This window comes from Barbus barbus (genome assembly GCF_936440315.1).
Source record: "Barbus barbus genome assembly, chromosome: 20".
NCBI classification, from domain to species: Eukaryota; Metazoa; Chordata; class Actinopteri; order Cypriniformes; family Cyprinidae; genus Barbus; species Barbus barbus.
Window position 1 is genome coordinate 14,542,671 of NC_136748.1, and position 14,935 is coordinate 14,557,605.

Genomic DNA, 14,935 nt, shown 5'->3' on the forward strand with positions numbered 1-14,935 from the left:
AATTAACTTCAGACATCTGAGAACTAAAGTACAAGTAAAAAAATTAACTGCAGGACCAACTGTAATAAAACAAGTTATTTCCCTAATTCTTTGCTGAGGTGATTCAAGCGGCTGTTTGATAACTTTCATCTTTGACACACTTCAAGGCATGCTGAATCAATTAACTGTGTTAATAATACTTGATAATATGTGAAACTGTCAAAGAAGAACGCAGTGTTCTGCTGATTGGTATTATTGAAAACAGTTCACATATGAATTTAGTTTGCACAGGCTGAATAATACAAAAAGGCTTTTTAGAGCTGGTCATTCATAACGTCAGTTTATAGGCCAACTCAGAAGGCTCATTTGCCATGGTTTTTAATTTATGACAAAATTAAGCTGTAGGAATGTGTAACAACACATGGATACTTAATACTTCAGTTACAGCTTGTGCTATTTAGGAAACTTTAATACAAGGGTCGGCAACCTTTTGTTCATAAAGTGCCATTTAATTGTATGTATGTATATATATATATATATATATATATATATATATATATATAACCTTTTTAAAATGTCACAAAAGTTATATTGAAAAATGAACAAATTTCATTACTGAAAAGTTAAAACCTCATGATCCATGATATCCCAGTATAAGATCAGTCACAAACCTGCTTATTTTATTAGTAACATAAAATAACACAGAATATTACATATTTCTGAAATAAAGAAGTTTAAATTTAAATATCAGGTTTCCATTGTGACCCTACTGAATCTCAATGTATGTACAGTATGTGTAATCTTACTAAATTAATTTCTGATACACATTCATACTGATGAAAAATAGTGAAAGTGTTAAAGTGACAAAAGTGAGTGATAAAGCCTTAAATCTTAGATTAGATCTCACAGGACTACTGGGAGAAGCTAATTTGCTTGTGTCATTATGATAATATCTTGTTGAGTCTTATTGGATCTACACGTCATATTAATTGGTTGTATAGATGCATATCACAATAATGAAGCAACATGCTGGATATTGCTCAATTGATGTTTTTCCCATTTAACTAATTTTAACGGGTCACTGCACTGCACAGCATGGCCTTAGCCACTAATTACCAATTATTGATGTACATGTCCAGTTTGGTTAAAGAGATGTAAAGAGATGGAAAAACCTGAACAAATATCTGTTAACTACTATTCACTTCTTCCATGAGGAAAATGGTGAATGGAACCTGCAGTACAAAGGGTTTCTACCAAACAACACTTTATAACATTCAATCAGTTCTAGTTTGTCTCTGAACTCTTTATTAGAATTGAAAGGGATCAGATGACAACCATTTAGATATCAGCAAAACCTTTCCACCGAGAAAGTGTTCCTGTGACATTTATTAACATGCAGCTGGAGTAGAGCTATATATTTAATAAGTTTTTATTGTCCAGATGATTTTGGGGAAGGGAAATTAGTTTTTATGCATGGTTGCTATAAAGCCTATATCAATCGTGATATGGGAATAAATGCATAACATTTATATCAACAACAAAAGGGCACCCTCACCAAAAAGTAGTATACTTCAAGTTGATTTTATTAAGTATACTTAAGTAAAGTTCAAGTATATTTTTAAGTATACTTTAGTGAGTATACAAAAATCATTGTACTTGTAGCATACTTGTAAGTGTACTATTTCAATACTCCTTGGGACTAAATTGGCCCACTTTCTAGTATCTAAAAGTATACTTTTAAGTACTTTAAGTATAACAGTAGTAAACTTTGAGTACATAACTAGTTTACATCAATGTTTTTAGCTTGTACTGCAACTATACTAAAAGTGAACTTAAAGGTAAACTGATAGTTTAGTAATTAAATACTTGTAGTAGCATTTTAGTACACTTTGAAGTATAGTCTCAGTACACTACTAGTTTAGCAGTTTTATACTGCAAGTATACTAGTTTTTTTAAGTGAACTTTACGTCATACTTTAAGGATACTTCTAGGTCCCTATTTAGGTATTAATTTGTATATATTTTGTTATATGAATATCTGAACATACAAAACATCAAAAGAAAGAACAGATTATCTGCTTGTAAACATTTTATTCTGGCTTCTTGAATTCTTTTTTTAAACGCTTGAATGTGGGTAAGTTTCAGAAATAAAAAATAAAGAAATAAACAACATTCTGAACAAAAAGCTGAAAAAAAGACTATGAATGAGTCAGTCAACACCCCAAAGCTTGACAGTCATTATTACCTCTTCATTGGTAATGACATTTTATTCCATAACGTTACAGTTTTGATGCTGTTTTATGTCATGATCGTGTTAGATTACATGTAGAAGCATCTGTTGTTTCAGTTTCTTCTTCACTTGTATTTTTCTTTGGAAATTCTGTAAAGAAGATGTGTACTAGCGCCCCCTACCATATAACAATGAAAACAGAATTCTAGGAGAAATTTATAAGTATAAGTCAAGTATACTTAAATGTCATTTTAATGTGTTGCTTGGAAAAAAAAAGACTTGTCTCATAGTTCATCATTATTGCATTATTTTTATTCAAACAGTTTTAAATCTGCATCTTTGTGTGTAGTTTGTGTGCATGTGTGTCTCCAAAAATATGCACACTTTACTGACGTTTTTAGTCCTTATACTAGTTAATGTTAAATTATCCACAAATAATGTTTTATTCACACACACTGAGATGCATAAGATTGAAACCCAGATTTGGTGATAACATAGCGGAACTAGAGACTTACAAGCAAGTTTTAAGAGTTATTTTTGACTGGAAACACCAAATTAGGTAAAGGATTTTCAGCACAGCATGGGTTAATTATATATGATTATAATGATCAGATGACACTATAAAATATGAATGGATAATATGATAATGCTATAAAAAAGGTTATTTGCTCTGTGGCTTGTTGCCGAGTTCAGGCAGTGTAATATGCGGCCTCCTATGTGTGCTTGTTGTTTTCCATCTGATTGTTTGCACCAGCGCCTTCGGCCTATTCCAAATGCAAGTGGAAAGTTGTTGGATGAATTTACTCAAGGGAATTCAAAGTTTGGGAGAAACTTCAAACTGTTTTCTTTTAATCATATTTTAAAGGAATATGTCGTCCATTCTTCTCTTGATGACCTACTGAACTCCACAGTCATTTTTCTCTCTAATAGTGTATGAGTAGACATTGAGGAATCATTTGTATGGTATTACACATGATCTTTAAGTGATGATGTAATGTTCAGGCCAAGATAATAATTTCTAGAGGCTTTTATATGCATCCAGTTGCCACATTCCTACCATTTGAGCATATCTATCTCATTCTAACTAGACAATAACCATATGCTCTCCAAACTCGAAAGACGGAGACTGGAACGAAGCCTACTCGATGGAGAATAAGAAGTCACATCATGACAATAAAATCTACATTTTCAATCAAGCTAAAATTGGTATTGTTTTATTATTGTGTGTATGTATATATATATATAGTGATTTTACCATGGGTCAGGGTTCGTTGTGGCTTAAAGGTGTGGCCACAGTTACCACTGTTTGGCAAAATTTCATGTGTGAAATTCAGTAATTTCAGCAGAAATCCATACGAATGGGAATTTTGCATGATTTCCAAACTCAGATTTTGCAAAGGGTTTAAGTTGATCACACAGCTTCACTATATTGACCAAAAAAAAAAAGCTTGGTCACTACATTACTGACAATTCGCAACAAGTAGCAACATTTGTGAAGCACACAACAGTTTCCATTTTTCCATGAGTGTGTGTGTGTGTGTGTGTGTGTTTATGTGGTTTATGAGGACACAAATTTGTATAATGACATGGGTATGACAGAGGTATTACAATATGAAGGTGGTTTATGAGGACACTGCCTATGTCCCCGTAATTCAAAAGGCTTAAAAAACATACTAAATGGTCTCCTGTGAGGGCTAAGTTTAGGTGTAGGGTTGGTGTAGGGCAATAGCACACACAGTTTGTTCAGTATAAAAAACATTACACCTATGGAGAGTCCCCATAAACCACAAAAACCAACGTGTGTGTGTGTGTGTGTGTGTGTGAGGTATGACTGTCTGTCAATAATGTTGTACAACAAAAAAATTATTTGCCAAGCAAGGAATCTCTACATGTAAACTGAACTTAAAATAAGAAATAAAATATTACAGTATATGCATGAGCCTAAAATGTGCTGACTACATTTTATGGTGAAGTTTGTAAGGTGCTGAATGAAACCTGACTTTATAAAGTGCTGAATAAGCATGTGCATAAGGTCAATGAAGGAGATGTTAACACACACCTGAAGCTACCCATGAGATCAACTTTAAATTATACATAAAGAGCTGAACTGACAAAGACAATGTGCAAACCTGTGACAGGAGTGTCTGACTGATCTACAATGAAGCTGCTCAGTTTGTATAAGACAGAAATGATGAATAAGGTCTGTGGTTAAGATTACTTGAAGAAACATTTGCATTTTGTTCTAAAACATAAATGACAGACAGTCATACATCACACACACGTGTTTGGAATGGAATAATTGAAACTGTTGTGTGCTTCACAAATGTTGTTAACAAGTTGCTTGTCACAGATCAGCTAGGCTCAATCACCTCCCAATCAACACACTCCTTCACTTGAGTATTAATTGCACACACCTGCACTTCATCAGCTCCCTCATCAGCCTGCACATAAAAGCACACACCTCACACCAGCTCATTGTCTGATCTCGTTTCCTTTTGAAGTGGACTGATGCTGCGACGCCTACTTACCGTGATCTCCAACTTACCGTGATCTCCTACTTACCGTGATCTCCTACTTACCGTGATCTCCTACTTTACCCCCTGTCTCATCTCCAGCGTGTTCTTCACAGCTCTACGCCATCGTCGGTGTCTCCAAGGATCTCCATGAGTGTGTCTCCCCTGTCCAGGATTGTGAGGTGTGTGTGTGTGTGTGTGTGCTCTGTCACCCCTATCCACTAGTACCTGTGAAAGCAAAGGATATTCCATTATCACCCTCATCGTACTACTATATCTGTTCATTGAACTTGTTATTCGCCTCCATCAGCAAACCGCTGACTCCACCGATTGCAATAAAAAATATTAGCAGACACATGTCAGTGCATGCACTTCGTCCTCATCTAAATAAATGAAATAATTATATTCCGGTCATTAAGTTGTTTTCTCAAGTGAGAATTATTATTTTTTTTTTTATATTTTTTTCTTTTCTCTCCAGAACTATGGCATGGACATGAAAGCATTTCAGGCCTCTCGGTTGAGTTGACTGATGTTCATGAAGCGTTTTTCTTGTGATTTGGCAGCCCAAGGCTGGCTTTACAATTATTGGGAAAGGATAAAATTTAATAACTGACCTGAGAGGGATGATTCAGCCTTATTACAAAGAAACTGAATCACATAAAATTCTCCCTGCCAAACCCTTTAGGGCACAGAGTTAAAATAAGGATATAAAATATGAATGCATGTGTACTGCTTTGATTGTCCTCTGAATTTGGAAAAATTCAGTGGCATACTGTAAAAAAACAACGCAGAAAACTGAAAGGAAAGCGTACCTGCCCACCACATAATTTATTCTCAAGATGAGTCTTTACTTGTTGGGTTTACTGTGGTCAAAATATGTAAAATACAGCATAACTGATTTGCAATTTCTAAGAAATGCTTTTGCAGCAGCCGAACATTGATTTAAATTAAAGACAAGCCTGAAAGGTTTTTTTTTCTTCCTCCTTTGCAAAATCTCTCCTTGAGCAGTAAATAAGCGGCTAAATGGCTTGGAGAGGGTCAAGTGATTGAGTGCTTTCAGCATATATTATACTGCGCACAACAGACATATCTGAAGCACACTACTGAACATATCTGACATATCTGAAGCACTGTGCTTTAACGTTCTGCTTATTCGCTGAATACTGAATATATCATTTATATATTTTTTCTTTAATCAGTATGTTCAAATTCCATTTGAATGCTTGGTCAAACTTGGTGTCAATTTTGTTTATCAGCAACATGAAAACAGTCCACTGAGGTGTTTTTGCACAATTATCTAATGATATTTATATTACCATTATGCATACAGGTGCTTTTATCCAAACATATATTGCATACAGTATATGAATTGTATACAACTTTTAAAGTCTGGGAATTTAACCCATGGTATTAGCTTTGCTAGCGCCATATTCTCTTTGACCTATGTTATTATTTTGGGTTGGCTGTCTTTAATCTATTTCCTCTCTTGGAATTATATAATTCTCTTTATTTTTCCACCAAAGGGCAGAGGCCAGTGATAAGTGAATAAGATTTCTAAGAATAGCTGAGGTTTTACAAAGCATAATGCAATAAAATTCACACATGTATCCGCCACTGAATTATCCATTGTCTGACAAATCATGCAGTTTTAATTAGCAATCAAACGTTAAAACAGACCTCAGTAGACATGGGCTGGACTGCTGACAGACATTACATTTTCAATCCTCTCTGTGTATTGTAAAGGACAATTTGAGTGGGAGACTTAAACCTTTGTTTTACGATTAATTTAAGAGTTTAATTCATTTATGAAATGATGCTGTGCTAATGTCATTAGTACACTGTAAATAATTATTATTTGAATTGTAAGAGACTAAAAATGCTACAGTAAAAACCTTTTAACCGTACGTTCTCTTACTATATGGTAACAGTAATAAATCTAATGGAACAGTTTGGGAATGACACTGCAGGACACTAATGTATCATTTAACTACATTATTTATTTACATGCTTTTATGTTCATTTTCTCAGTGGTATAAATCAAGTAATTTATATTTGCTTTGTCACAGAGCTGAGGACATAATGAACATATTTTAGTGCATTGCATTATCTCATATTTTTACTTGCGTGTTCCTCACAGAAATATGGAAAAACACAAGAACTTGGACAAAAAAATAAATAGTTTTGGTTGAGAGATAATAGTCAATGCCTTTATGTCTTTGATAAGTCAACTATGTGCAGAACGTCTAGGGCAGGAAGTGACCTATTTCCTGAAAGGTTAAATGCCAAACGTCCCATCATTATTCTAGAGAGTTGACAGGCGAATCTAAACTATTAGAAACTCATGTCAAACACATGGTTCATCACATGACAGAGTAACACAATAACCCCCAATTTGGCAACTTGCTGTGATGCTCTAAACACATATTTTCTTTTCTTTCTTTTTTCTTTTCTTTTTTGTTTGTCTCTTTTAGGAAAGTACAATCCGATTAATGCTTGCATAATACTGACACAACCGGTCATGTGACGTCAATAAGGCAGGCTTCATGAGAGGGTGACCTGCTCCAAGTAAAACGAATAGGCTTTTTCTAGAAGACCAGTGGCCTATGTACTGTCATCTCATGTGAATGTACACGTATTAATCATTTTTTTTGCCCCATAAAGCCCTGTTAATTTCTTTATATGGAAAGCCTGACTTGTAAAACAAATGTGTAATTTGCAAAAAAATGACTGAGTGCACCTTTAACCCAATGGAGGGTATGAGACTGACGTACCGTGACTAACCGGCATTAGGACCGAGCGTCAGTTTATTAGGAACAGAAGCAGAGAGAGAGAGAGAGAGAGAGAGAGGCGCTGCAGCATCAGCATCATAATGAATCACAGCAGCTCTGAGGCGCGAGAAGCAGGAGACGAAAGACAGAATTGGATAGTAACTAAAAGACGCTTTATTTGTTATTGAGCTTTTTTCCCGGGCCAGGAATAAAAGTGGACAGAGATTAGGCTAACGATACTTTATCTCCAGGATCCTTCCTTAAGGAGCCATGGATTATTTTACTCGGCAAACTTTTTTAAAACGTGCTTTTTTCATCTTCACAGGTAAGTGTTTTACAACCAATTCTGACTTACTGGTTTCTGGCGATGTTAAACATGTTCAAACGAAACGTTGATAGAAATGTATTCAGACTTTTATGGTTACAAATGAATTCATCTTGATGTCATGAGAAACAGAATCGTGAAACTGCTCATTTCTCTTCGATTAGGGTCAATTGGCAAACACATGTAAGCGGGTTTTCGCATAATGATTTTAAAGGACTGCACGAGATGCTAAAAGCGCAGATTTCTACAGCACTTTGAAATTAAGTTTTATTCCGAGGCATTAAACCTTTTGACGTCGCAGAATATGCCTGTGGTGTCATACTAATTAAATAAAGTAGCTACCCTAAGAGTTAGAGTATATGAGGAATAACTAACTGTCCTCAGGCTTGAGCAGGCTTGGGGAGACTCGGCTCTTCTTGGCAACTTTTGTTGACTTAAAGATAAACTCTCTGTAGTACAAATTAAAAGGAGCTTAATATTAAGGACACAAATCTGTTTGCTTTCCAAAAATGTTTCTTACTATTGTTTGTTATTTGTTTTTAATTCATGACTTATAGGAGGCCATTTGAACATTCAGTCTGAAATAAGAACAGATGTTTAGAATGCATTTCATGTGTAGATTTAGGTCACAAAAATTTAGAAACATAGAAACCGGGGCTAGATGTCACACTGTTTATCCCACTAAATATGTTTAAGGGTGTTTATTGCCACAAGCCAGTTTCTGCATGCTTAAGAAAAGAATAAACGGTTATTTCAGTATGCTTAATAATTGATTTTGGCTGTTTTACTTTTATGGGCTATGTTAACCGGTCATTTAACAGCCATTACAGCAAAATTCAAAAATTAAACAATTCATTTTGGCCAACAAATATGGTAATGAATCAATTTAATATTGAACTCATGTGGCATCTTTCCCGACCTTACATTTAACTTACAAAAAAAAAATAGAGATCCCATTCAACATATCAGTTATAAATCTACCGTATTATATAATCAACTCCTGTCTAAACATATGTCATTGTGTTTTTATTATATCCATTTATTCAGCCAATACTTTGAAGGACATAATTCACAAAAATTACTCTAATTTAAGAGGGCTTTGCATATGCTAATGTGTCTGTTGGTTTGGGTCTACGAGATGTGATATTTAATCTAATCCTTCTCATTAGTACCTCATCTGTCCTGTTTAGACAAAATTACCTCATCAGCATCACAGATTATCAATTTGTGTTTGTTGTCCATTAGGCAGGAGTATGGCAAGAGTATGTATGATTTATATAATGTGTGTGTTGCTTTTATATGGTCATTTTTTTATGTAATAACAAACAGACTTCACTTAATTAGCAATCTGGAAAGAGTGGTCCACATGAGCAGTTTTGGTTCATGTTGGACAGTACGTCATTTCTCTGCAGTGTTCAGCATTTTGGCCATTTAGTATTCAGTACATACATTATCTGTCTAACATATTTATTTATGCATTTGTTTGTTTGTTTATTAATATTTTTGGCACACACAGACAATCAGTTAGATGTAATTTTGCCCTCCTTTGTTGAGCTGAGCTTTTAGCAAAATTGAATGCGCAGAAGTCAGTCTGAGGAAAAACTGAAACCCGCTTTCAAGTAACTCAAGGCACGTACAAGTATGTAGGTGAATACCGCCTCTAGCCTTTTATATTCCCTTTCTTTTTCTCTAGTGGTTTCGCTATTCTTTTTTCAGTTTTCATCTATTTAAATCAAATGAAATAACTTCTGTCTCACTCAGGAATGAACTAGAATACTAACAACTACAGTATGTAATATTACTAAACTTTTTGGCTTTTTTGATGAACATTAACGAGAGAAAGCAGCTCTCTGATATCATGTATTATGAGTCTGCCCTGTCAGCTTACAGTCAGCTTTGAGGGTTTTTAACCATCTAGGGATTGTGAATGTCATTGCTTTAGAACATAAATAAGAGTTATAATCCAGTCTTGTTCATATACATTGCCATTTATTTTAAATTTCTTCTGTTGGCATATTTTCTAACCACACTGAATCAGAAGATAGATTATAATTGTGATAGCAAAGAACCACCCAAAAGACATGTATCATGAAAAACCAGAGTTTCCTTTGTTTTACCCATTTTGCAGTGGATTTATGTGAAATATTTCACATTAAATAATAATGTAAAAGTGAAATATTAGGGGGAAAAAAATCACTCAATAGTGCAGCAGTGTTAGTCTGTGACTGTATAAAAAACATCCCAAAAATATGTGGAAAGATTATAACCACAATTTCCATCCAACCAAAAGTACTGATTATTTGAAAGGCATAAATAAATGGAGACAGGATTGTTAAAAGCCAAAGCTAGAATAGAGCTAGCCAATCACATTACAGCTTGCCAGATCAAGCAACATGAAATATGCATTAGGCCGTCTCAAGCGGAGACTAGCAGAATGTTGAACCCCCCCCCCCCCCCCCCCCCCATTTCTGATTACGTATTGACCTAAATGGCAAGGTCGCACCTGAGGTTTACTACATTTGTATTCTTACCAGCACTTTAATTAAGGTATACAATATGTTATAAAAGTGTATTCATAAGGGTAAATTGTAACTGACTATTATTAGAAGATCATTTGAACTAAATGGGAGATCATCTAGAGAGGTGGCCGCCTAGGTAAGTGGATGCAGCTGATTGAAATTATTTTTCTTTTTTTATGAAATATTGCAGTGTTTATTATAAATTTATCTTTGCACATCATTATTTGTTTTTAATACATGTGGCCTCATAATCTATAATCAAAATAACTGCCCTTCCCTCCCCTCCAGCCGCCTGTCACTCACACAAGATTCAGCAATAGCAAATGACACTGATCCGACGCTCCAATCAATTCTCAATGAACCAAATTAAATCCTGACCTATGTTTTGTCTTGTTCAAGAAGCAATTTCCCTCAGATATATGTCACAATAGGGAAGAAAAAACGATCACAACTTCTATTTCATGTCCATTTTAAAATATATGAAAACTTTTGATTGCAGCATTAAATTTAGATCTGATCAAATTTCTTTTTACATATTTTTGCACATGTTTCTGTTAAGCTTATGAATGCAATGGCCAATCAGATTTGTTTCAGTGTTTCAGTGCACTCTCGCTAATTCGCTCATCCTAAACTATAAATATCTGATATGAAGTGATTCATTTTTCAGTGTACACAGCTTCAGTGATTATAGCAGGTATTTTTGTGAGATAGCTTAAGTCTCACAAAAAATCTTTACTTTTATCTCTGCTCCAGTATTTTTTTTTCTCCAAAAATCTGAGAATCAGGATATACGTTGACGAAAATCTCCATTTGTTTTCCATTTAATCTCATTGATGTTTAGGAAGCTCAGCTGAGATGTTTTATGTATTTATTTTTTAGTTTCCTGAGTGAGATCTCCTTGACTTTGCGATGATGGAGAAAACAGCTCAGCCTTGTCATGTTTGTCATATCAGTTTCTCACATTTTGAATGAGCAATTTCATTACTTTTTATTGTTTGCAATTTGACATGAGACACCGCTGACACACGAAACCATAGTAACAGTGACGATATAGCCTTAGGTGACATCATTGTGACAGTAATATAATTTGTGAAAAGCATCAGCATTGTTTTGTTGAATGTATGCTGTGTTAAATGCCAGCACCATGGTTTCTGAGGAAACTGCATTTTATTATTCCCACACCATGAATTGCGGAAATGACAATATGTCGACTTTGACTTAAAGATGGTTTTAGTTATGGAAGTAAAGTGGGTGCTTGCACGTATAAGTGGTGCTCAGCATGACTGTGTGTCTGGTGAAATGGACTTCCTGTGCCAAGGTAGCTGCATAATCGTCCAGTAATTACAGGTCTGAATCTCTAAACACAGATCAAAGTGTTTGCTTTTAGCATCAAACATTAAAGAGGCGCAATATGTGTGTTGTAATGTGCATCACTGCAGCGTCACTTGCAAGCAGAGTATTTGTGCTCATAGCCAACATAAACGGTTCACAGTCACAGTTTTTTTTAAGTTGTCAGAGATCATTATCATCTCTGGCTCATGCCCAAATTGTGTTGATTGACTGTTCATCTTTTGACCATATGGATAGATAACCAAAAATAGAGCCAAATAATACAAATAGAGGTCTGAAACTCATAAAATGTTTTTTTTTTCTTTTTTGCATAACCTTCAAACAATCTGAAGAGGGCCTTTAGAAAAACCTCTGGAGGTTGCACTAATTTTTATGAAATATAAATGCACATTACATATATTTTTATGTTTTATTTTCTATTTGTTTTTAAAATAACAGCTTATAAAATATATTGGTAACACTTTCTATGAAGCCCATATTTATAATACATTATAAGGGTATTCTTAAGGCATTATAATGAATGCATAATGCATTATAAAAAACCTTATAATATGTTATATCATCTTATGAATATTCATAAGAACAGTTTTAATGTTTTATAATATTTACTTATTTGTGGTTATAGCTTTTAAGAGTATGGTGATTTATAACACACAGTGAACATTTTGCATCCACTTAACTTACAATGGATCATATTTCTCATAGTTATAATGTATTATAAGTCTCATATCTTGCCATCTTTCTTATGCTACTTTACTTAAAGCAATCAAAGACCACTTATAAGTATAGTAATAATAATAATATAATAATAATAATAATAACAATAATATTTTTTTTCTCAAACAGCCATAAGATCAGATGTCAGATCAGATGAATGTGTAATATGACACATTTGCTTTGAACTATTTTTATTGTAATATCAGTTTGATTATTTTGATGGTACCCTTTAGACAGCTGTTGATAAGTAACTCTGCAACTACATGTCAACTAGCAGTCATTGTCTGCTAAATATATGCTAACACTTTATTTTGATGGTTCCCCAACAGACAAACTGACTATAAGTAACTTGGCAAGTATGTCAACATTCTACCTACCCTAACCTTAACCTAAGCCTACTAATAATCTAATGAGAGTTAGCTGATATGTAGGGGCAAAGTTGCTTACAGTCAATAGACTAAGGAGACCATCAAAATAAAATGTAACCTTACATTTGCATTTTTTTTTCAGTTGAAATGATTTACTAGCTCACATCAAAATTAATATTAGCCTCACGGGGAGCACTCAAATAACACTCCACACCTAACCACTTACAAGATGTAGTAAGATACTCTGCAGATCTTAAATAAACAATGTCAAGATATATAGTCCATTATAAATGTAAAAGTAGATTTAATATGGTGTTCATTGTGTGTTATAAATAATCATATATATATATATATATATATATATATATATATGTATTATAATTGTTGCTATGATTATTTATTAAATGATATAAAATATTATACGTTTTTTTTATAATGCATTATGCATTCATTATAATGCCTTTGGAATACCCTTATAATGTATTATAAATACAGGCTTCATAGAATGTGTTACCAATATATTTTTTATCCATTTTTAGTCACAGCATTAAAAAAGCAAAAAAAAAATTCAACATTAAATTTCATAGAGAAAAACAGTCTGAAGAAATGGTAGAATGGGGATGCAAATTATACCTAAATTAAGCCCACTTAGTTTGTAGCTTTTTTGGGACTTTTATTCATATTTATTTTCTCTAAATTAATACACACACACAAAAAAAAATCTTTTTTTGATTAATTTTGATTTACAGGTTAGCAAATTCAGTCAGCACTAATGGTAAAAAAAATGGAATTGAGAATATTTACACCCTTATTATTATATATTTTTAATGTATGTTACTTTTTTTTGTAAGGGGAGAAAATCACGCAGTAACAATATTGCACAAAAGTCACATTTTTATTTATTTATTCATTTATTTATTTACTTTTGTCATGGGAGAAAATCATGCAGTAGGTTGCACAAAGGCCAAAATCCCCATCTTAAAGGAGGTTAAAAGTAATTTGATTTGTTTACAACTACCTTCTTTCCATCTTATTGTTATTTTGTCTTGCATAATGATTTAAACTGTGGTTTAAATGGTCTAAATAGTTCTCACTGTACAACAACATGGGGTTTGTGCCTCTAAAAAGATAGCGGGTCACCAAAGTGTACCATAGAAAGTGGCAGATACTTGAAGTACTTGAAGATTCACACAAGATCCATCTATACAGTCTCAAGAGGGCCAGCCACACACTATTAGCCTGTAATTATTGTTCCCTCTGAATGTCTATCACACCTACTACATAATAATGAAACACTTTGATTCCCATGGAGCAGCAGTCCAGATGGGCTTGTGTATGTAGACAACTCCCTTTAGATGCTGTCAGGAGACTGTTTTGACTTTGTCATGTTGTTGACATTTGGTTTGACATTTAGTGAGTCAATATTAAGGTGGTTTTAGAGACCCGTGGCTTCATAAGAGCACCAATTGAATCTGAAATGTTGTTGTTGCATCACTCCTGTTCAGTGAAGATGTGTTGAATACATCCTTCACATCAGAAAGAACAGTAAATCCCTTTGGTTTGCATGACTCACACTTGGCAACCTTATACGATTAGTCCATGAATCACTTGATGTTTTTGACATCTGGCAGTGTAGATTGTTATCAGCAGCTCAGATATGGTCTAGTTAATGATTGAATGATTATAAAGAACATTCTGTGTCAAGTGATGTTCTCTCAATGGCATTAAATCTGATAAGGGTCCCAGAAGTAATTAACAGGAACCTTTTTTATAGAGTTGTGAAAAGAATCAGGAAAGGTTGGAGGTAACACAAACACAACAACAAATAAAATGTCACAACATATAAACTTTAATAAAACATAAAAATGGCAAATAAATTAAATCGTTCAGAGTAGATTTTTAATTATATAAATGTTTTCTAAAAATATCAATTAGAAAATATAGTCCATATGCATAACAGCCTACAGAATATTTACAATTTTATATGTGTATATATATATATATATATATATATATATATATATATATATATATATATATATATATATATATATATATATACATATACAATTTTAAATAATGTTTTTTTGTATTTCTGTGATGCAAATGGCTGATGAATTTATCAACCATTACTCTAGTCTTCATCCGGTCTTCGTTGTCACAGACA

At 33.6% G+C, this 14,935-nt stretch overlaps 1 protein-coding gene across 1 annotated transcript in view; it reads left to right on the top strand.

The window, feature by feature from the left end:
- Positions 1–7,555: 7,555 nt before the first annotated feature.
- The window catches only part of LOC306886337 (tyrosine-protein kinase receptor-like), a gene marked incomplete at its 3' end in the record, with an annotated part of 64,102 nt that continues 56,722 nt past the window's right edge, over positions 7,556–14,935 (top strand). Inside the window, exon 1 of the mRNA XM_079443377.1 lies at positions 7,556–7,814. Coding sequence (XP_079299503.1) covers positions 7,760–7,814 — 55 coding nt within the window. The 5' untranslated portion in view covers positions 7,556–7,759. The remainder of the gene's footprint in view (positions 7,815–14,935) is intronic.